This window comes from Microcaecilia unicolor, chromosome 3 (assembly GCF_901765095.1).
Source record: "Microcaecilia unicolor chromosome 3, aMicUni1.1, whole genome shotgun sequence".
Lineage (NCBI taxonomy): Eukaryota > Metazoa > Chordata > Amphibia > Gymnophiona > Siphonopidae > Microcaecilia > Microcaecilia unicolor.
In genome coordinates, this window is record NC_044033.1 from 483,150,152 (window position 1) to 483,174,595 (window position 24,444).

Genomic DNA, 24,444 nt, shown 5'->3' on the forward strand with positions numbered 1-24,444 from the left:
GCCGTTACTGGCTCTGCCATTATGCTGGGAACGAAGCGCCCACCTAGAACCTTCCACGTTCATGAGGCCATGCAGACCTTAATTTCGGCGCAATGGGATGCCCCTGAAGCGAGCCTGAAAGTAGCCAGGGCTATGTCCCATCCGTACCCCCTGCCTGAGGGGGAACGGGAAGCCTTTATCTGGCCCACAGTAGATTCTTTAATCACTGCCGTGACTAAGAAAACGGTGCTGCCGGTGGAAGGTGGCACTGCCCTGAAGGACGCCCAGGACAGGAGAATGGAGGCGGCCTTAAAGTTGTCCTTTGAGGCGGCCGCCCTGAATCTGCAAGCCTCGGTTTGCGGCTCCTATGTGGCTAGGGCGTGCCTGACTGTTTTGCAGCGGTCTTCCCCCTCGGACCCATCCTGGAGGGCAGAATGGCCGACCTTGGAGTCGGGCTTGGCCTACTTTACAGACTTGCTGTATGATGTTTTGAGAGCCTCGGCCAAAGGTATTGCCCAGACGGGTTTGGCGCGGCGGTGGCTCTGGCTTAAGCATTGATCGGCTGACCATGCCTCTAAATCTCGCCTAGCCAAGTTGCCTTTTAAAGGCAAGCTGCTCTTTGGGGATGAGCTGGACAAGATCATGACGGAGCTCGGCACGTCCAAAGGCAAGAGGTTGCCGGATAGTAGTAGTAGTAGGTCAGGGCTCGGGCCAGCGGCGCTCGCCCTGTTTCCTCCAAGGGCCGGTTCCAGGAAGCCCGTCGGTATCGCCCGAGCAAGTCGGCCTCCTCTGCCTCTTCTTCCTTCAACCGGAACTTCTCCCCCAAGCAGCATTCCTTTCGCAGGGACCGCCAACCTGGAGGTTCGTCCTCCGCCCCCCCCCCCCCCCCCCCAGGGTCGCGTACCCAATGACGGGGACCTGGTCCATGGCCCAGTGCAGATAGGAAGAAGGTTGTCCTCATTTCTGGGCGAGTGGACCAGGGTAACTTCAGACGCTTGGGTTCTGGAAGTCATCAGGGACGGCTACAAGCTGGAGTTCTGCCGGCCCTTGAGAGACGGGTTTGTAAACTCTCCCTGCAAGTCCCAGGTCAAAGCAGCTGCCGTGCAGCAGACTTTGAACAACCTGATCCGCCTGGGCGCGGTGGTCCCAGTGCCAGTAGATCAACTTGGCAAGGGGCGTTACTCCATTTACTTTGTGGTGCCAAAGAAAGAAGGTTCTGCCCGGCCTATTCTCGACCTCAAGGGAGTCAATCGGGCCTTGAAGGTTCGGCACTTCTGGATGGAGACTCTCCGCTCCGTAATAGCTGCGGTGAAGAAGGGAGAATTCCTGGCATCCTTGGACATCAAGGAAGCTTACTTACATATTCCCATCTGGCCTCCTCACCAGCGCTTCCTGCGCTTCGCAGTCCTTGGCCGACACTTCCAGTTCAGAGCCCTCCCTTTCGGGTTGGCCACGGCTCCGCGGACATTCTCCAAAGTGATGGTGGTCATCGCGGCTTTCCTCCGCAAGGAAGGAGTACAAGTCCATCCCTGTCTGGACGACTGGTTGATCCAAGCCCCCTCTTATGCAGAGTGTGGGAAGGCCACGGACAGGGTGATTGCCCTTCTGAGCTCCCTGGGATGGGTCATCAACTGGGAGAAAAGTCAGCTATGCCCGACTCAGTCCCTGGAGTACTTGGGAGTTTGATTCGACACCCTAGTGGGCAGAGTGTTCCTGCCGGACAGCCGGAACAGCAAGCTTCGGGCCCAGGTGGACCAGTTCCTGACAGCCTCCACTCTTCGAGCTTGGGACTATGTGCAGCTCTTGGGCTCCATGATGGCCACGATGGAAGTAGTGCCCTGGGCCAGAGCCCATATGAGACCCCTACAGCACTCCCTGCTGCGGCGGTGGACTCCAGTATCGGAGGATTACGCTGTACGCCTTCCTTTGGATCCAACGGTGCGCAAGGCGCTGGGTTGGTGGCTGAGGCCAGACAAGCTGTCCGCAGGAATGCCCCCTCACAATCCCAGAGTGGGTGGTCGTCACGACGGACGCCTGCTTGACAGGCTGGGGAGCCCACTGCCTGGGGAGGACAGCTCAGGGCCTCTGGTCGCCTTCAGAGGCGAAACAGTCTATCAACCTCCTGGAACTCCGAGCCATTCGGTTGGCGCTTCGGGAGTTTCTCCCGGTCCTGGTGCTGAGGCCAGTACGGGTCCTGTCCGACAATGCCACGGCAGTGGCCTATGTCAATCGCCAGGGAGGTACCAGGAGCACTCCTCTAGCCAAGGAGGCTATGAAGCTATGCCTGTGGGCAGAAGCGAATCTGGAACAGCTGTCGGTGGCCCACATTGCGGGAGTCATGAATATCAAGGCGGACTTTCTCAGTCGCCATACTCTGGATCCCGGAGAGTGGCAGCTGTCGGCTCGGGCATTCTTGGACATCACGAGGCGCTGGGGCCCACCGAGCCTGGATCTGATGGCGTCCTCGGCCAAGTGCCGCGGTTCTTCAGCAGAGGACGGGACCCTCGATCTCTGGGAGTCGATGCTCTACTCCAGCAGTGGCCAACACAGGAGCTTCTCTACGTGTTCCCGCCCTGGCCCATGATGGGCAGAGTTCTAGGCCGGGTGACAAAGCATCCGGGCCAGGTGATCCTGGTGGGTCCAGATTGGCCCAGACGTCCCTGGTATGCGGACTTAATCAGGCTCACGGTGGACGGCCCTCTGAGGCTGCCAGCGGAGCGGGGCCTCTTGCATCAGGGTCCCGTGGTGATGGAGGATCCCTCCCCCTTTGGTCTTACGGCCTGGCTCTTGAGCAGAAGCAGCTGAGGAAGAAGGGCTTCTAAGACAAGGTCATCGCCACTATGCTGAGAGCGAGGAAGCGCTCTACTTCTACTACTTATGCCGGGATTTGGCGTACCTTTGCATCGTGGTGCAAGGCAGGCTCTCTATCGCCCTCCACTGATCCAATATCTTCAGTGTTGGCGTTCCTGCAAGAGGGTCTGGAGAAGGGCCTGTCACTCAGCTCCCTGAACGTCCAGGTGGCGGCTCTAGCTTGCTTCAGGAGCCGCGTGAAGGGTGCTTCCCTGGCGGCGCAGCCAGATGTGGTACGCTTTCTCAAGGGAGTTAATCACCTGCGCCCTCCTCTGCACTCGATAGTACCTACGTGGAATCTCAATCTGGTGCTTCAGGCCTTGCAGAAGCCGCCATTTGAGCCCTTGTCGAGGGCATCGCTGAAGGACCTGACGTTGAAAGCGGTCTTTTTGGTAGCCATCACGTTAGCCAGGAGAGTCTCTGAGATCCAGGCACTCTCGTGCCGAGAGCCATTCCTGCGGTTCACTGAGGCAGGAGTGTCAATTCGCTCAGTGCCTTCCTTTCTACCCAAGGTTGTTTCTCGCTTCCATGTGAGTCAGCAGCTCTGTCTACCCTCCTTTCGCAGGGAGGATTACCCAAAGGAGAACCCTGCTCTCAAATGTCTGGATGTGAGACGAGTCATCATCAGATACTTGGAAGTGACCAATGACTTCCGGAAGTCGGATCACCTCTTCGTGCTGTTCGCAGGCCCTCGGAAGGGTCTGCAGGCATCTAAACCTACTGTGGCACGTTGGGTCAAGGAAACGATTGAGGCAGCTTATGTGGCTGCAGGGAAGCGTCCGCCTATTCAGCTGAAGGCCCACTCTACTAGAGTACTAGCGGCATCGATGGCGGAGTCCAGATCCGTCCCCTTGGAAGAGATTTGTAGAGCGGCAACTTGGGCGTCGGCTCATACCTTCTCGCGACATTACCGCTTGGATGTGGCTGCTCAGGCCGAGGCCTGGGTTGGAGCCTTCAGTGTTGCGTTCAGGGATTTCCATGTCCCGCCCTGGGTGAGTACTGCTTCGGTACATCCCACCAGTCTATGGATTGATCTGCTTGAAGAAATGGAAGGTAAAATTATGTATCATACCTGATAATTTTCTTTCCATTAATCATAGCAGATCAATTCATAGTCCCTCCCAGATATCTGTATTGTTTTTTGTTCTGGTTATATTTCAGGTCCCGGTTTATTCTTCAGTTCCCGTTCAGGAAAACTTCGTGTTCAAGTTCTTCCAATTGGATTTTCCTCGAGTTGAGATGATTCTGTGTTACAGTGAGCTGCTGCATTCCTCTCCCCCCGTTTCGACGGTGGCTGGGTTGATAACTAAATTATGGCGGCGCTCCCTCCCGCCTCGGACGGCAGTAGGGTAGCTTTGTATCCCTCCCGCTTTGGCAGTGTTTGGGATAAGCCAGCTCCTCCCGCGGTTGCGGTAGCAGGATAAGCCAGATTCCCCCCGCATCGGCGGGTGTGGTGTCCCTCCCCCGCTCTGCGGGGATGAGCTGGACGGATTCCCCTCCCCCGCTTCGGCGGTGGTGAGCTGGGCAGAGTGTCCCTTTGTGGGTGTAATTCTCTAAGTGCTGAGTCCTGCGGATGGAGCTTTGATATCGACATACTGAGGAGTTTCCGGCAGCACATGACCACTTATAGGGAGGCAAAAGATTGCTCTCTATCTCCACCTGCTGGTAGATGGACACAACCCACCAGTCTATGGATTGATCTGCTATGATTAATGGAAAGAAAATTATCAGGTATGATACATAATTTTACCTTGTATGTACTTCAGCCACCCCTGCTTGTTTGTATAAGTTTTATTACTAGTGGTCTTTTTCCCTGCAAAAGACCTCCCTTTTCTCTCAACCGAGCTTGAGTCCTGTGTCTACCTGCCCTCATTTCCTGATTATCTCTACTATCCTTTCTCTGATGGGTCAGCAAGGGTATGACCCTTCCCTCCAATCAAACACTGCCTCCTATGACATCCTCTGCCATCTGGTCTCAAGCTCTGTGCTTATTGGTTTCTTTATCTCTTCCTCTGGTCGTGTGGGTGTTCTTCTTGACCTCTGTATCCCCAGAAGCTCAGACATGCTTCATCTTAGATGCACATGTTCCTGCTCCCCTGCAGTGAACTTGTCTTTTTACCTCTGCTCGTTCATCTTTTCTCTTACCAATATTGCACGAATTGGCATTCCATCTCTGAACCACTTTCATCTACCTGACAACTCCCTCACGTCTACTGTAAAGCTCCCTTTCTTCAAATTTCCACCTCCATCCATCGATTCAACTTTCAGAACTATGAAGTCTTTTGCCTTGGAGTAGTAACTTCTGGGAATCTACGAACTGTGAGTAAATTAGCTACATTTATTCAATAAAAGTAAATTTCAGAAAAAGATAAGACTCTAGTGGTTGCTGATGTACCGAGGTTATACTCTCTGGTTATTTTAGCACATGTCTGCTTTAAGAGGATATTACGCTTTAAAAGACCAAAACAACAACTGCTTTCCCCTGTTGCACACTGTGCTTTCTCTCTATGGTCCACCACTGTCATCCTTCTTAAGCTGTACAATGAAACTTTTGTGAAGTGTTTGCTCCTGTATGTAGTTAATTATGCAGTTGTATGTGTGTGAAATTATGCACTCACATATTTGAACAGCTCCCTAGGATGTGATTACAAAAATCATGTCCACTATAGCATTACAAATCTAATACATTTTTCTTGAAGTTTTATGCTCAATCGATTTTGCATTGGAACGCCATCATATTTTGTGGGCTATCAGAAGTATAATGATTTTTGTTTTGGGTTTGTTTGTTTTTTTTGAGGATAGAATTCCTCGCTTTCTTTGGATATCAATGGTCATTGATACTTGTTTGTTTAGTAATTTATACATATGAATCCCACCACCACCACACCAAAAGCTCATCAGTTTTGTGTGTTTTTCTCATAGACTGGCTTTTGGGTTTCTCAGTTTAGTGACAACATGTTTTGCATTAGGTAACCACACCAAATTTATCAGCAATTTCCCCATTTTGTGCCTCCACCAATGAAGCTTGTACTTCTGAAAGAAATATTCTTTTGGCTCTCGAGTCCATAATTCAATTAATTGTTTTCTAATGTTCAGTAAGTTTGTCTGAACATCCGCTAACAAATGATACATGTGTCCTGTGCATTGCTTTTTTTGTAGAAAAAAAGGTGCCACTACTCATGGGCGGGGTCACCACATATGGCTCCACCCCTATAATAGCCACACCCCCTATACCAGCCATGGCGCATATAAACAGACATCATTGAAAATATTATACTAGTATAGGAGAAAAAAATAACATGATTTTTTTTTCATTATAAATAATTTCTGTAAGCTATTACAGCTCCAGTATACCCAGTGCAAAATAAGACAGCAGTTGTAAATTCTCAAATTAGACATATTTCAAACACTAAAATGAAAATAAAATGATTTTTTCTACCTTTGTTGTCTGGTGACTTTGTTTTTCTATCCATATTGGTCCGATTCTGCTGCTCTCTATCTGTTCTTTTAACTTCATTTCCAAGGCTTCCTTTCCATTTATTTCTTTACTTTCCTCCTTTCTTCTTCATTTCTTGCCCTACATCCATAAGTAAAAGCTGAGTCCTCCTCAGTGGAACTGACTGGAGGAGGTATAACATGGATCCAGCTTTTGCCTATTTTCTCCATCCATGTGCAGTTTTTCTCCTCTGTTCTCTTTTGCTCATCTCCATCCATGTGCATCTTCTTCTTTTTTCTTTCCTCCCCTCCATCCATGTCCAGCACTTCTCCTCCCCTCCATTCATGTCCAGAATTTCTCCTCTCTCTTCCCTCCCCTGTACCCATATAAAGCAATAATTCTCTCTCCCCTCTCCTCCATCCAAGTCCAGCATTTCTCCTCTCTCTTCCCTCCCCTGTACCCATATAAAGCAATAATTCTCTCTCCCCTCTCCTCCATCCAAGTCCAGCATTTCTCCTCTCTCCTCGCCAAACCTTCCATCCATCCATGTCCAGCAATTTTCCTCTATCTCCTGCTCTCCTCTCCATCTATTTCCAGCATTTCTCTTCTCTCCCCTGCCCTCCCATCCCATCCATGTGCATCTCCTTCCTGTCTTCCCTCCCCTCCATCCATGTCTAGCATGTCTCCTCTCTCCCCTGCCCTCTCATGTCCAGCGATTCTACTCTATCCCCTGTCCTCCCCTGCCATCCCATGTCCAGCGATTCTCCTCTCTCCCCTCCTATCCATGTCCAGAAATTCTCCTCTGCCCTCCCCTTCCACCCATGTCCAACAAATCTCTTCGCTGACCTCCCCTCCCATCCATGTCCAGTATGTCTCCTCTCTCACCTGCCCTCCCCTCTCATCCATGTCCAGTATGTCTCCTCTCTCCCCTGCCCTCCCCTCTCATCCATGTCCAGTATGTCTCCTCTCTCCCCTGCCCTCCCCTCTCATCCATGTCCAGTATGTCTCCTCTCTCCCCTGCCCTCCTCTTTCATCCATGTCCAGCAATTCTCCTCTGCCCCCTGTCCTCCCCTGCCATCCATGTCCAGCATGTCTCCTCTCTCCCCTCCCATCCATGTCCAGGGTTTTCTCCTCTCTCCCCTCCCCTACCATCCATGTCCAGCGATTCCCCTCTCTCCCCTCACCTTCCATCCATGTCCAGCGATTCTCCTCTCCCCTCCCCTCCCATCCATGTCCAGCGATTCTCCTCTCTCCCGTGCTCTCCCCTCCCATCCTTATCCAGCAATTCTCCTCTCTCCCCTGCTCTCCCCTCCCATCCTTATCCAGCAATTCTCCGCTCTCCCCTGCTCTCCCCTCCCATCCTTATCCAGCAATTCTCCGCTCTCCCCTGCTGTCCCCTCCCATCCTTATCCAGCAATTCTCCGCTCTCCCCTGCTCTCCCCTCCCATCCTTATCCAGAAGTTCTCCTCTATCCCCTGCTCTCCCCTCCCATCCATGTCCAGCGATTCTCCTCTCTCACCCGTGCTCCCTGTGTTGAAATCTTTTGTTTACCCGAAGTCGCAGCGAACCGGCAGTGAAAGCAACAGGCAGGCTTGCCTCCTTGTCGCTTCCCTTCCCTCTCAGCACCCCACCTTCCTCTGATGTAATTTCCTTTCCGCGGGGGCAGGACGCACTGAGAGGGAAGGGAAGCGACAAGGCGAGCCTGCCTGCCTGCTGCTTTCACTGCTGGTTCGCCGTGACTTTGGGTAAACAAAAGATTTCAACGCAGGGAGCACGGGTGCACAAACGGTGTACCGGACCTCACAAAAAAGGAGTCGGTACACCGTACCGGCACAAAAAAAGCACTAGTCCTGTGGTACTTATGTACCTCCAGTGTTAGTTTCAGCAACTCGTGTTCTTTTTCCTTTCTTAATTGTGTCATATACTTTCTGATCCTCTCTCTTAGAACTGCCTTTGCTGCTTCCCCAAAAAACAATAAGATCAACCTTTCTCATGTTTTGCCAGGGTTCCTCAGAAATTCCTAGAAGACCTTATTTTGATCATACATCAGGTTCATTTTCTAGAGATAATCTGTAGCCGATTAACTAACATCAAAGGCTAGTGCTACTATCTCACCTTTTCTTTAGAAACTGAGTAACCTAGCAGCAAACAGGATGATGTCCAATACGGGTATATGTTTATGCTCATTTTAAAACTTAATATACCACCTTGTGCGAACCAACAGCAAAGTGGTTTAAATGGGGGAGGGGGAAGAAACAAAAAGATATGGATATACCAAACAAAATTAGACAATATAAAATATGAACTGTGCAGGAGGTAATGGTGCTGGGGCCACTTGATAACAGTGATCTTAATATGATCAGATTTGATATCAGCGAAGTACACACAAGAAATCCAATACGTGTAACTTTCAAAAAGGAGACTATGATAAATAAGAAGAACAGTGTGAAAAAAAAACAGCAGCTACAAAGGTCAAAAAATTTACATCGAGCGTGGATACAGTTCAGAAATACCCTCTTGGAAAGTTATTTTCCATTTATTAAAAAAGGAGGAAGGAAGGCCAAGCGACATCCGGCATGGTTAAAAAGTGAGGTGAAGGAAGCTATTACAGCTAAAAGAGAATCCTTCAGAAAATAGAAGGGTCTGAAGAAAATAATAAGAAACGGCATAAGGAATGGCAAGTCAAATGCAAATCACTGATAAGAAAGGCAAAGAGGGACTTTGAAAAAAAGATTGCGTTGGGGGCAAAAACACAGTAAAAACATTTTTAGATATATTAAAAGCAAGAAGCCGGCAAAAGAATCAGTTGGACCATTGGATGGACCAAGGAGTAAAAGGGGCATACAGGGAAGACAAAGCCATAGTGGAGTGATTAAATGGATTCTTTGCGTTGGTCTTCACCAAGGAAGATTTGGGAGGGATTCCAGTGCCAGAAATGGTAGTCAAAGCTGACGAGTCAGAGAAACTGAATGAAATGTCTATAATGAGTGGAGTGGAGCGGGTGGAAGTGAATCACTTGTTTACTCTTTTCAAAAATACTAGGACTTGGGGGCACGCAATGAAGCTACAAAGTAGTAGATTTAAAACAAATCAGAGAAAATAGTTCTTCACTCAATGTGTAATTAAACTCTGGAATTTGTTGCCAGAGAATGTGGTAAAAGCAGTTAGCTTATCGGCATTTTAAAAAAGTTTGAATAGCTTCCTAAAAGAAAAGTCCATAAACCATTATTAAGATGGACTTGGGGAAAATCTACTGCATGTTTCTAGGATAAGCAGCATTAAATGTTTTGTACTGTTTTGGGATCTTGCCAGGTACCTGTGACCTGGATTGACCACTGTTGGAAACAGGATGCTGGGCTTGATGGACCTTTGATCTGTCTCAGTATGGCCACAATTTTGTGTACTTATGTAAAGCATTTCTGCTTTTTTCCCTTGCTCAGTATTGGATTTCCTGTGCTGAGCATAATCTGACATTTTATTGTTATGCACTAAAGTGTGTATTTCATGTGTTCTAATGTAGACTGGAACTTTGCCAGCTTTTCTTTTTTTTTAATCTACCATCTTTTCCAACATTATTGAGACAGGATGGTTTTTTGCAGTAGCCATTTTACTATCCATGGATTTCGATTTAGTTTTCTCCCAAGAATTATACCCATGCCAGTGTTACCTGGTTGTATCCTGTGATCACCAGCAATCCGCAGTCCCACGTGCTCAGTCCTACCAAAAATGTCAGTCAGTCCATGGACTTTTCTCAGGTCTTTCTTTGGCTTTAGTCTGTGCTATGTTGGCCCTAGACATTGGAAGTAGACTGCATCCTCTCATCCGCAGTACCAAACACCCAATTGTTCTCCCCCAGCTGCCAACAAATATTTACAGGATTCATATTCACTCATATGACATTGTTTACAGTTCCATAGAGCTCCATCACCCATTTCACCACAGACTCCACTACAGCAACCTAGTGGTTAGTTCGATAGGTTGAGAACCTGGGGAACAATTCCCACTGCAGCTTCTTGTGACTCTGGGCAAGACACTTAACCCTCCTTTCCCCTAGTACAAAAACTTACATTGTAAGTCCACTAGGATCGGAGAAAGTGCCTGCACATAATAAATGTAATCAGTGTTGATTATACCTTAAAAAGGCTTGTCTGCTGTACATTAATGCCACAGAGGTATTTAAAAGTCTTTCTTATCCCCTCTCTCCTGCCTTTCTTCCAAAGTATACATATTGAGGTCTATAAGTCTGTCCCCATATGCTTTTTGATAGAGACCAGAGACCAGTGTTGTAACAGCCCTCTGGACCGACTCCATCCTGTTCATATCTTTTTGAAGATGCGGTCTGCAGAATTGCATACAGTATTCTAAATAGGGCCTCACCAGAGACTTATACAAGGGCATTACCACCTCTTTTTTGCTGCTGGCTATTCCTCTCCCTATGCACCCGAGCATCCTTCTGGCTTTGAAAGTCTCCTTTTCTATCTGTTTAGCCACCTTAAGATCATCAGATACGTTCGCCCCGAATCCCACTGTTCTTTCATACACACAAATACTTCACCCTCTATAGTATTCCAGCCCAAGTACATGATATGTGCTTGCATTTTTTAGCATTAAATCTTGGTTGTCAATTTCTGGATCATTTTTTAAGCTTCTCTAGATCCCTCCTCATTATGTCCACATCCTCTGGGGTATCTACCCAATTTACAGAGTTTGGTAGCATCTGCAAAGAGACAAAGCTTACAAGACCTGCCTCTAGTAAAATCATGCTGCCTTGGTCCTGTAGTCCACTCGATTCTAGAGACCTCGCATTCCTCTGCTTTAGAAGCATTTCCATTAGTTGACTTACCACTGAAGTCAGACTAACAGGCCAACCTCCTCCTTACTATGTTGTACAGAAGGACCGCATTTGCCCTTCTCCAGTCCTCTGGGAGCACTCCAGACTCTAAAGAAGCATTGGAAATGTCAGATAATTGAGTTGCCAGAATCGCTCTGAGTTCCTTGAGTGTACCCTCAGATCTATCTCATCAGGCCCCATTGCTTTGTCTATTTTTAGTTTAGCTAGCTCCTCATGAACACAGTCTTCTGAAAATCAGTCCTAGTCTACCACACATCCATTTCCATTATTATTTGTTTTCTGCAGTCCCACTCCCAGCCTTTCATCCGTGAAAACAGAACAGAGTTAATTGTTAAGCAGGTCAGCTTTATCCTTATCAGCTTCTGCATATTTCACCCTTGAGCCTCATAGTGCCATTTTGGCATTTCTTCCTATCACATATCTAAAATATGTCTTGTCCCCCAATTTTACTGCATTGGCTATCTTTTCTTCCATTTGGCTTTTCGCTTTCCTGACAGCTTTTCCAGGTTCTCTTAGCTTTTACAGGTATTTTTGCTTGTCTTCCTCTTTCTGTGATGTCTTGAAGGCTAACCTTTTTTCCCTTTTCAGCTCCTACATTTGAGAACCAGAGTGGCCTTCTTTTCCTCTTTCTTTTAATTACTTTTCTTGCATAAAGGTTTGTTGTTTCTGCCTTCCACCTGATGTGTTTGTCTTGCGGCCCTTTGCTACCATGTGGTTTTGATTGATCCTCTTCCTTAAGTTAACTCTCACTTTGTCTAGGCTCTACATGGTTAGGGAGCAGAGATATTAAGCTTTTCTATAAAGTTTTATACCATTCCAGACAGAATATTATGAATTTTACTCAGGAAAGGGTCCTGTGGAGCAGCTCAGCTCTTGTAGTATCTGACATCCTTGTTTCCCTGGTGCTAGTTAGGCCATTTGGGAAACTACAGACCTCAGGAATAAGGAGACAGCCTGAGTGTTCTAACCCTGAATCAAGGACGTTCAATAGTTTTGCAGAAATTGACTGAAAACAATTCTGCTATTTTTATCATAATTATAATACAATGAGGGGCATTTTCGATATGATGTCTAAGTTCGGCTTTGGACGTTTTGCAACTGCATACTGTTCTAATGAACCTGAGTATAACATCTGAGGCTGGCAAGTAATGTTTTTCATCACATTTTGGGGTTGGAGGGTGGGAGGAGGTTAGTGACCACTGGGGGAATAAGGGCAAGGTCATTCCTGATTCGCTCCAGTGGTCATCTGGTTATTTAGGGCACCTTTTTGTGCTTATTCGTTATAAAAACAGGTCTAGGTCAAAACGTCTTAGTTTTAGTCCCAGACGTTTTTGTTTTCTTCCATTATGGCTGAAAAACATCTAAGACTCAGGAATGCCCAAGTCCTGCCTTGAAAACGCTCCCGATATGCCCCCTTGAGATTTGGATGCACTTCTGAAGGACTTCAAAGAAAAAAAAACGTCTAAAAATTGTTGAAAATACTGATTTGGACGTTTTTGTGAGAAAAGTGTCCAAGTGCTTCTTTATGCCACTTTTTAGGCATTTTTCTGTTTTGAAAATGAGCCCAAATGTTCTATATTTTTTTAATGATTTTTTTTTTAATACACTAATTAGTGATTTTACAGTGTTTGGGTTTCACTGAAATTGCAACTGCAGCCTTAAAATAGGATCAGATTTGAAATGTTTTAGTTATATTAAGGACATTATTTGGACTCAGGAAATCATATAGACACAGAAACAGTCTAGATTTAATATTCTATTTAACCTTTATGTATATTAAGGGTGCTCAGTTCTAGTCCTTACGGGCAGCAGGGGCGTATCTGGAATCCGGCGGTAGGGGGGGCCACAGCCAGAGAGGGGGGGGCACATTTTTGCCTCCCTCCCCCCCCCCCCCCCCGCCGCCGCCGCCTCTCTCCACCCCCTCCCCGCCGTCAACCCTCCCCCGCTGCTTACTTTGCTGGCGCCGAGGTCCGACCCGCAATCTCCGTTTTTCGTCTTCCTCCGTGGCCATGCTTCCAGGAAGTAACGCTGCAGTGCTGATTCGTTGAATCCAGTTCGACGTCTGACGTCAGACGCCGAACTGGATTCAACGAATCAGCACTGCAGCGTTACTTCCTGGAAGCATGGCCACGGAGGAAGACGAAAAACGGAGATTGCGGGTCGGACCTCGGCGCCAGCAAAAGTAAGCAGCGGGGGAGGGTTGACGGCGGGGAGGGGGGCCAGGGCGAAATCTGCGGGGGCCCAGGCCCCTGTGGCCCCACGCAGATACGCCCCTGACGGGCAGCAAAAGTTATCTAAATCAATCTGGTCCTTAGACCAAATGAATGCAATAATGTAAGAGCTATTTTCTATATGCAAAACATACCTCAAAATAACAGAAAATACTTTATAAAATCACCCCCATTGTGGATGTTATGAAAGCAAGACCTGTTTTGATGAGGGCCAGAATTGTGCATTCTTAATCTTGATAAAACTACCTTAATATAGAATCAGCAAAGACAATTATTGCAGTGAGACCCACTGTGTGAATATAACATAAGCAGTATTATCCCAGGATGCTAATGAAAGGACAAAAGTTTAAAACTAAAAGCTGTTTGTTTTTTTATTTTATTTTGCAGAATACAGCAGAAACGGCATGGAAGAGTGAAAACATGGACACGACATGTCGATATTTTTCAGAAAGATTTTGTTTTTGTTCCTCTTAATGAAGCGTATGTAGAAATTTTCCAGTATAATCTTTGATGAAGGGACCATTTAGATTATACATTCCGTTTTTAGTAGATTAGATTAAAATGTGTATGTTTAGGAAAGAGCTAGCTTAATATAGTATTCCTCTTTGTGTATCAATCAGGTGGTCCTTATAATAATATGCTTTGAAGATAAACATTATTTATTTAGTAAGATTTATTTACCACCATTTTGAAGGAAGTCACTCAATGCAGTGTACAGCAAGAATAAGTCAAACTTCCTCAGCAATCCTCCAGACCGTTCAAGACGCTTGGGTTATGCACTCCTACCAGCAGAGGGAGACTGAGAACACTAAAACTTCTTATACAAGTAGACTGTGCAGACCTTCCACTAACCAGTATTTTCTCAGTCTCAGCAGAGGGTAGATGTGTGCAGCCTGTGCAGTGTACTCAGTCTGGTAGGCCCGTTTGGGGTTTCTAGGTTGGGTTGTAAATGTTAGAGAACCCACACTTGGCTCTCTGTTACAGGGTGTAAGTCCTAAGGGGCTTCTTATTCCCTGTGGGGTGTCACACCCGGGTGGCCGGGTCCCTCCCCCTGTGCTGTTCCTCTGGAGGACTGCTTGACCTCGGCTATAGACCTCGTTCTGTACCCTTGAGGCGTTTAGGCATCAGCAACAAGGTTTTAAAAAATAAATAAAGGTTTTTAAAAGGCGGCTATTTTGACCGTTCTTGTGGCAGTCCAGAGATAAAACGTCTTCAAGGGCGTTCTTGCCTTAGGCGGTTTTGCCTATTAGTCTGTCAGAGCACAAAGCAACTGTTTGTTTTTATTGTGTTCGCGGCCATTATGTCTAAGCCGGTGAGGTGTCAGTTTTGCGCGAAGCGCGGCGTTGAAGTGAAAGGTGGCCAATGTAAATTTTGTGGGGAGCCTACGTTGTCAGCGCTCTTGCCCCCCGTGCTTTCCCCTGAGTCGGCGGAGGTGTTGGGTGGCGATTTCACCGCACATTCCGGGCCGGCAACAGCAGGGCCGGTTTTGGCGGGAAACGCGGCCATTTTGGCTGCGCATCTCGGGTTGGCCTCGACGGAGCCAGTTTTGGCGGGAAGCGCGGCCCTTTTGGCCGCACATTCCGTACCGGCGCCGGGGGACCCATGTGTGGCGGGAAGCGCGCCTAGTTTAGCCGCGGATCACGCGATGGACCTGCTGCCTCGGGAGCGAGGGGGGTCTGTCGCAGAGACTGTGGGAAGTGTTGTTGGGGCTTCAGCAGCATCGGGGGGGATCTGGCTTCCCCTCTGAGTTTGTTTGGTTTCTGTATAATGCCTGGAGAGCTGGCCCCTCTCAGGGTGTTTGTTCCCCGGAGGCTGCTAGCTCAGTGGGAGTTAAGCACCCACGAGTGGATATTTCGGAGCCTATGGAGATACTTTCTCTGCCTGAGTCGGACGTTTGGAGTGACCCAGGAGAGGAGGATCTTTTAGATGTGTCTGGGGATCAGGGTGGGCTAAGGCCTGGGGAAGATTCTTCAGTGGTTCGCATTTTTCATAAGGAGGAGTTGTTAGAGCTCATTGATCAGGTGATCTCTACTTTGAAGTTTGCTCCGGCGGCCACTCCCTCTGCAGATGGACCCCAGGTAGGTCCCTTGGTTAAGGGGATTCGGAGAGCCTCCTGTTCCTTTCCCATGAATTCAGACATTAAGGACATGGTTTTTCAGGAATGGTCTGTGCCAGAGGCTGCTTGTAAGGTGTGTAGGGCTATGGCGCTGCTGTATCCCTTGCCTCCAGAAGATTTGGCCCTGCTGAAACCACCTACTGTGGATGCGGTGGTTACAGCGGTTACTAAGGCTACGGCCATTCCGGTGGATGGCTGTACAGCCTTACGGGATCCTCAGGATAGGAAGCTAGAGTCCTTTCTGAAGCGCAGCTTTGATTTTTCGGCTTTGGCCTTGCAAGCCTCTGTGTGTGGGGGCTTGGTAGCCAGAGCTTGTTTCCGTTGGGCGGAGAAGCTCTTGGTTGAGCCTGCATTGGATAGGACTGGCTTGGTTCAGGACCTGGCCATATTGGAGATGGGGTCTTTGTTTTTGGCAGACACCCTTTATGATTTGTTAAGGGCTTCGGCTAAGAATATGGCTCTGGCGGTGACGGCTCGCAGGGCTCTTTGGCTTAGGGGCTGGGTGGCAGATGCGGCCTCTAAAGCAAAGTTGTGTTCTCTACCTTTCAAAGGTTCTATGTTGTTTGGAGAAGACTTGGATAAACTGATGAGTGGTCTTGGGGATACCAAGGTCTCACGGTAGCCGGAGTTACGGCCTAAGGCGGCAAGTCGAGGTGGTTCGGCTAGAGGTCGGTTTAAGGACGCAAGGCGGTACAGGCCGGGCAGATTTGTGTCTCCTTCTAAAAGCCGGTTTTTCCAGCGGACGCAGTCCTTTCGAGGGGGTAGACGAGGAGGTCGGGACTCCTCCGGAGGTGCCGGAAATGGTAATAAGTCCTCCTTATGAAGGTGTGCGGGTCCAGCCTCTGGTGAAGGTCGGGGCGCGTCTTCGTCTGTTTTATCAGGGGTGGACCCAAATTACTTCAGATCAGTGGGTGCTAGAGGTTGTTCGCGACGGTTATGCGCTCGAGTTTGAGCACCCGCTGCCGGATCTGTTTCTTCCCTCTCCTTGTCACCCTCGAGTCAAGTTAAAGGCTATTCAAGAGACTCTGGGTCGCTTAATCCAGTTGGGAGCTGGGAATGGGTTGTTATTCCATTTACTTTGTGGTGCCGAAGAAGGAGGACCAGTTTCGACCTATTTTAGATCTCAAGAGGGGCAATGGGGCGCTCAAGGTGCCATCCTTCTGCATGGAGACTGCGCTCAGTCATAGTGGCTGTTCGTCAGGGAGAATTTCTCATGTCACTGGATCTCATGGAAGCGTATCTGCATGTGCCGATTCGAGAGGCCCATCAGCGTTTCCTTTGTTTTGCTGTTTTAGGGAGGCACTTTCAGTTCTGTGCTCTGTCTTTTGGTCTGGCAACGGCTCCACGCACCTTCTCCAAGATAATGGTGGGGGGGGGGGTAGCAGCGGCTTTGCGGAGGCAGGGAATTCTGGTGCATCCGTATCTGGACGACTGGTTGATCCGGGCGAAGTCTCGGGCTCATAGTGTGGCGGCGACAGCCAGGTGGTCGCGTTTCTGGAATCGCTCAGATGGGTAGTGAATGTGGTCAAAAGTCAGTTGATTCCATCGCAGAGTCTGGAGTACTTGGGAGTGCGGTTCGACACAGCAGTGGGTCATGTTTTTCTGCTGGATTCTCGGATCGCCTCTCTTCAGCAGCAGGGTCCGGCTGTTAATGTCCGTTCAGAGTCCGACGGTTCGAATTTTACCTTTGGGTTCTGGGCCTCATGGCAGCGACAATAGAGGTATTACCATGGGCCAGGGCGCATATGCGTCAGCTTCAGGCGGCTCTGTTGTCCAGGTGGTCTCCTCAGGTACACAGTTTGGAGTTGCGGTTGCCATTGAAGGGGGCTCCTCGGCGCAGTCTTCAGTGGTGGCTGTGCTCGGGTCATCTGAAAAAGGGCATGCCGTTGGAACTTCCTCAGTGGGTGATTCTGGTAACGGATGCCAGTCTGCTGGGCTGGGGAACTCAGTGTCTCGGTCGGTCCGTGCAGGGGCGGTGGTCGACGGAGGAAGCTCAGTGGTCTATCAACCGGTTGGAGACGAGGGCGATTCGGCTAGCTCTGTTGGCGTTTCGCTCAAGTGTGGTCGGAAAGGCGGTAAGAGTCATGTCCAACAACGCGACAGCGGTAGCGTATGTCAACCGGCAGGGCGGTACAAAGAGTCCGCGATTGGCATGAGTTGGGCGGAAAGGCATCTAGTGCAGATATCGGCGGCGCACATGGCCGGGGTGGACAACGTGAACGTGGATTTTCTAAGCAGACACATGTTGGACCCCGGAGAATGGTCTCTGCACCGGTCGGTTTTCGACCAGATAGTTCTAAAGTGGGGAATGCCAGTAGTGAATCTCATGGCGTCGGCACAGAATGCTCAGGTTCCTCGATATTTCAGTTGGCATCGGGATCCGAGAGCGGAAGGGATCGATGTGTTGGTCCTTCTGTGGCCTCAGCGGGTATTGCTGTATGTGTTTTCCCCGTGGCCCTTGATAGGTCGAGTCCTACAGAGGGTAGAAGGTCATGCGGGTCCAGTGTTGGTGGCTTCGAATTGGCCGTGTCGGCTGTGGTTCGGGGATCTGATGCGCTTGTTAGAAGGCGAGCCTCTGCTGCTGGGGGACTCGGTGCTGTTGTGTCAGGGTCCAGTTGTCATGCCAGATCTGGATCGGTTCTCTCTTACGGTGTGGCCCTTGAGAGGGAACGGTTGAGAAAGAAAGGGTTTTCCCCTCAGGTGATTCAGACAATGCTGCAGTCTCGCAAACGTTCGACGTCTTTGGCCTATGTGCGTGTGGCGCATATTTGAAGATTGGTGTGGGGACCGGGCGTGTGTCCCTTCGACAGCTTCTGTGTCGTGCATTTTAGATTTCTTGCAGGATGGTTTTGAGAAGGGCCTTTCATTGTCATCTTTGAAGGTGCAGCTGGCTGCTTTGACGTGTTTTCGGGGTAAGGTGCAGGGCAGGTCGGTTGCGTCTTCCCCGGATGTAGTCTGTTTTTTGAGGGGGGTGAAGTTGCTTCGTCCTCAGCGGCTGGTAGTTCCACAGTGGGATCTTAATATCGTTCTTGACTCTTTGGCAGGTTCTCCTTTTGAGCCCTTGGAGTCTTGTTCAATAAAACACCTTATTATGAAGGTGGTCTTTTTGGTAGCCATATTGTCGGCTCGCTGGATTTCGGGACTTCAGGCTCTTTCATGTAGGCCTCCGTTTCTGTGGTTTCTAAGAAAAAGGTTTTGCTGCGTCCAATGCCTTCGTTTTTGCCTAAGGTGGTATCCTCCTTTCATGTCAATCAGGTGATTTCGTTGCCGGTCTTGGGGGACCGGACGGGGGATGCTTCTCAGCGTCGTTTGGCGAAATTGGATGTGCGCAGAGTGTTGAAGGTTTACTTGCGCAGGTTGGAGGAATTCAGGTCTTCGGACAGGTTATTTGTCCTTCATGGGGGGCCCAAGAAGGGAGCAGCTGCTTCTAAGGCATCTATAGCTCGGTGGTTGAAGGATGCCATCTCTTCGGCTTACATATTGCATGGCCATACGGTGCCGGTGGGGCTCAAGGCACATTCCACTGGGGGGATGGCGGCTTCTTGGGCAGAGAGTAGTTTTGTTCCACCGGTGGACATTTGTAGAGCGGCGGTGTGGTCCTCCCTGCATTCTTTTGTCAAACATTACAGAGTGGATGTAGAGGCAAGGGAGGATGCCAGTTTTGGAGCTGCAGTCCTGTTCTCTGGGCTTCGCAGGTCCCACCCTTAGATGTGTTTACTGCTTTGGTACGTCTCAAGCGTCTTGAACGGTCTGGAGGATTGCTGAGGAAGGTGAAATTAGGCCTTACCTGCTAATTTTCTTTCCTCTAGATCCTCCAGACAGTTCAAGAGCCCACCCAGTGTATCGGACAGTTCAGTATGATAATTTCTTTAGACTTCAGTTCCTGATATTTCTAGTAGCTCCTGTGATTTGGGTCCTGGAGTTTTACTAAGGGCAGTTTGTGGTACCGTTTGTGCTCATCTGCAGTTGAATTCCCCCGTCTTAAGGGGAGGAGATCTGAGTGTGGATTCAGTGGTTTTGTTTAGGTGGAGGTGTTTTGTTCCTCTTCTTTGTTACTGTTTTACTGGTTAGTAGAAGGTCTGCACAGGCTACTTGTATAAGAAGTTTGTGATCTCAGTCTCCCTCTGCTGGTAGGAGTGCATAACCCAAGCGTCTTCAACGGTCTGGAGGATCTAGAGGAAAGAAAATTAGTAGGTAAGGCCTAATTTCACCATAAGCAACAGACAATTAGAGCAGTAAAAATATTCAAACAATACAAAGTATGACATAGTATGTTACATTACAATGTTTTTTTTTTTGTTTGTCACATTTGTACCCCGCGCTTTCCCACTCATGGCAGGCTCAATGCGGCTTTCATGGGGCAATGGAGGGTTTAGTGACTTGCCCAGAGTCACAAGGAGCTGCCTGTGCCTGAAGTGGGAATCGAACTCAGTTCCCCAGGACCAAAGTCCACCACCCTAACCACTAGGCCACTCCTCCACACAGGAAAAATTCTAGACTTGGTCCTTAGTGGAGCGCATGATCTGGTGAGGAACGTTATGGTACTGGGGCCGCTTGATAACAGTGATCATAATATGATCAGTTTTGATATCGACCTTGAAGTAACTGTACACAGAAAGTCAAATACATTAGCGTTTAACTTTAAAGAAGGAGACTATGATAAAATGAGAAGAACGGTAAAAAAAAAACTTAGGGGGGCAACTGAGAGAGTAAGAACTGTACAACAGGCGTGGACACTGTTCAAAAATACCATCCTGGAGGCCCAGGCCATACATATTCCGCAAATTAGAAAAGAAAGACGGAAGTCCAAAAGACAGCCGGCCTGGTTGAAAAGTGAGGTGAAGGAAACTATTAGGGCTAAAAGAAACGCCTTCAGAAAATGGAAGAAGGAACCGTCTGAAAATAACAAGAAGCAGCATAAGGAGTGTCAGTGCAAATGCAAGGCGCAGATAAAGAAGGCTAAGAGGGATTACGAAAAAAAGATAGCATTAGAGGCAAAAAAACATAGTAAAAAAATTTTTCGGTATATTAAAAGCAGGAAGCCGGCAAAAGAATCGGTTGGGCCGCTGGATGACCGAGGGGTAAAAGGGGCGATCAAGGAAGACGAAGACGTAGCGGAGAGACTGAATGAATTCTTTGCTTCGGTCTTCACCGAGAAAGATTTGGGTGGGATACCGGTGTCGGAAATGGTATTTCAAGCGGACGAGTCAGAGAAACTTACTGACTTCACGGTAAACCTGGAGGACGTAATGGGGCAGTTCAGCAAACTGAATAGTAGCAAATCTCCTGGACTGGATGGTGTTCATCCTAGAGTACTGATAGAACTGAAAAATGAGCTTGCGGAGCTACTGCTAGTGATATGCAACTTATCCTTAAAATCGAGCGTGGTACCGGAAGATTGGAGGGTGGCCAATGTAACACCGATTTTTTAAAAAGGCTCCAGGGGAGATCCGGGAAATTATAGACCGGTGAGTCTGACGTCAGTGCCAGGGAAAATGGTAGAGGCTATTATTAAAAACAAAATTACAGAGCACATCCGAGGACATGGATTACTGAGACCGAGTCAACACGGCTTTTGTGTGGGGAAATCTTGCCTGACCAATTTACTTCAATTCTTTGAAGGAGTAAACAAACATGTGGACAAAGGGGAACCGGTTGATATTGTGTATCTGGATTTCCAAAAGGCGTTTGACAAGGTACCTCATGAAAGGCTACAGAGGAAATTGGAGGGTCATGGGATAGGAGGAAATGTCCTATTGTGGATTAAAAACTGGTTGAAGAATAGGAAACAGAGAGTGGGGTTAAATGGGCAGTATTCACAATGGAGAAGGGTAGTTAGTGGGGTTCCTCAGGGGTCTGTGCTAGGACCGCTGCTTTTTAATATATTTATAAATGATTTAGAGATGGGAGTAACTAGCGAGGTAATTAAATTTGCTGATGACACAAAGTTATTCAAAGTTGTTAAATCGCGACAAGATTGTGAAAAATTAAAAGAGGACCTTACGAGACTGGGAGACTGGGCGGCTAAATGGCAGATGACGTTTAATGTGAGCAAGTGCAAGGTGATGCATGTGGGAAAAAAGAACCCGAATTACAGTGGGGGAAATAAGTATTTGATCCCTTGCTGATTTTGTAAGTTTGCCCACTGACAAAGACATGAGCAGCCCATAATTGAAGGGTAGGTTATTGGTAACAGTGAGAGATAGCACATCACAAATTAAATCCGGAAAATCACATTGTGGAAAGTATATGAATTTATTTGCATTCTGCAGAGGGAAATAAGTATTTAATCCCTCTGGCAAACAAGACCTAATACTTGGTGGCAAAACCCTTGTTGGCAAGCACAGCGGTCAGACGTCTTCTGTAGTTGATGATGAGGTTTGCACACATGTCAGGAGGAATTTTGGTCCATCCTCTTTGCAGATCATCTCTAAATCATTAAGAGTTCTGGGCTGTCGCTTGGCAACTCGCAGCTTCAGCTCCCTCCATAAGTTTTCAATGGGATTAAGGTCTGGTGACTGGCTAGGCCACTCCATGACCCTAATGTGCTTCTTCCTGAGCCACTCCTTTGTTGCCTTGGCTGTATGTTTTGGGTCATTGTCGTGCTGGAAGACCCAGCCACGACCCATTTTTAAGTCCCTGGCGGAGGGAAGGAGGTTGTCACTCAGAATTATACGGTACATGGCCCCATCCATTCTCCCATTGATGCGGTGAAGTAGTCCTGTGCCCTTAGCAGAGAAACACCCCCAAAACATAACATTTCCACCTCCATGCTTGACAGTGGGGACGGTGTTCTTTGGGTCATAGGCAGCATTTCTCTTCCTCCAAACACGGCGAGTTGAGTTCATGCCAAAGAGCTCAATTTTTGTCTCATCTGACCACAGCACCTTCTCCCAATCACTCTCGGCATCATCCAGGTGTTCACTGGCAAACTTCAGACGGGCCGTCACATGTGCCTTCCGGAGCAGGGGGACCTTGCGGGCACTGCAGGATTGCAATCCGTTATGTCGTAATGTGTTACCAATGGTTTTCGTGGTGACAGTGGTCCCAGCTGCCTTGAGATCATTGACAAGTTCCCCCCTTGTAGTTGTAGGCTGATTTCTAACCTTCCTCATGATCAAGGATACCCCACGAGGTGAGATTTTGCGTGGAGCCCCAGATCTTTGTCGATTGACAGTCATTTTGTACTTCTTCCATTTTCTTACTATGGCACCAACAGTTGTCTCCTTCTCGCCCAGCGTCTTACTGATGGTTTTGTAGCCCATTCCAGCCTTGTGCAGGTGTATGATCTTGTCCCTGACATCCTTAGACAGCTCCTTGCTCTTGGCCATTTTGTAGAGGTTAGAGTCTGACTGATTCACTGAGTCTGTGGACAGGTGTCTTTCATACAGGTGACCATTGCCGACAGCTGTCTGTCATGCAGGTAACGAGTTGATTTGGAGCATCTACCTGGTCTGTAGGGGCCAGATCTCTTACTGGTTGGTGGGGGATCAAATACTTATTTCCCTCTGCAGAATGCAAATAAATTCATATACTTTCCACAATGTGATTTTCCGGATTTAATTTGTGATGTGCTATCTCTCACTGTTACCAATAACCTACCCTTCAATTATGGGCTGCTCATGTCTTTGTCAGTGGGCAAACTTACAAAATCAGCAAGGGATCAAATACTTATTTCCCCCACTAGCTACGTCATGCAAGGTTCCACGTTAGGAGTTACGGACCAAGAAAGGGATCTGGTGTCGTCGTCGATAATACACTGAAACCTTCTGCTCAGTGTGCTGCTGCAGCTAGGAAAGCGAATAGAATGTTGGGTATTATTAGGAAAGGTATGGATAACAGGTGTGAGGATGTTATAATGCCGTTGTATCGCTCCATGGTGTGACCGCACCTTGAGTATTGTGTTCAATTCTGGTTGCCGCATCTCAAGAAAGATATAGTAGAATTGGAAAAGGTGCAGCAAGGGCGACTGAAATGATAGCGGGGATGGGACGACTTCCCTATGAAGAAAGACTAAGGAGGCTAGGGCTTTTCAGCTTGGAGAAGAGACGGCTGAGGAGAGACATGATAGAGGTATATAAAATAATGAGTGGAGTGGAACAGGTGGATGTGAAGCGTCCACACTTTCCAAAAATAATAGGACTAGGGGGCATGCGATGAAACTACAGTGTAGTAAATTTAAAACAAATCAGAGAAAATTTTTCTTCACCCAACGTCTAATTAAACTCTGGAATTTGTGCTGGAGAAAGTGGTGAAGGCGGTTAGCTTAGCAGAGTTTAAAAAGGAGTTGGACGGTTTCCTAAGGACAAGTCCATAAACCGCTACTAAATGGACTTGGGAAAAATCCACAATTCCAGGAATAACATGTATAGAATGTTTGTACTGTTTGGGGAAGCTTACCAGGTGCCCTTGGCCTGGATTGGCCGCTGTCGGTGGCCAGGATGCTGGGCTCGATGGACACTGGTCTTTTTCCCAGTATGGCATTACTATGTACTTAGCATTTGACGTGCCATTTTTGCTGTTTCTTATATTTTCAGTTGGCTCCTCTCCCCACTGAAGGATTTTCTTTAGCTGTAATAGCTTCCTTCACCTCAACTTTTTAACCATGTTGGCTGTCGTTTGATTCTCATTCCTCCTTTTTTAATACAGGAATATATTTGGACTGTGCTTCCAGGATGGTATTTTTGAACAGCATCCATGCCTGAGTAGAATTTTGACCTTCGCATCTGCTCCTCTTAAGTTTTTTTTTCACCGTTATTCTCATTTTATCGTAGTCTTCTTTTTGAAAGTCAAATGCTAACATTTGAATTTCCTCTGTGTACTTACTCCAAAGCTGAGTCAAATCTGATCATATTTATGATCACCGTTATCAAGCGGCCCCAGCACCATTATGTTCTGCTCCGATCATGCGCTCCAAAGGACTAGGTCTAGCATTTTTCCTTCTCTTGTCAGCTCCTGTACCAGCTGCTCCATAAAGCAG

General features: G+C 48.0%; 1 protein-coding gene across 1 annotated transcript in view; it reads left to right on the forward strand.

The window, feature by feature from the left end:
• The window catches only part of SENP6 (SUMO specific peptidase 6), a 344,871-nt gene that overhangs the window by 264,676 nt on the left and 55,751 nt on the right, over positions 1–24,444 (forward strand). The window contains 1 exon segment of the mRNA XM_030199054.1: positions 13,736–13,828. Coding sequence (XP_030054914.1) covers positions 13,736–13,828 — 93 coding nt within the window.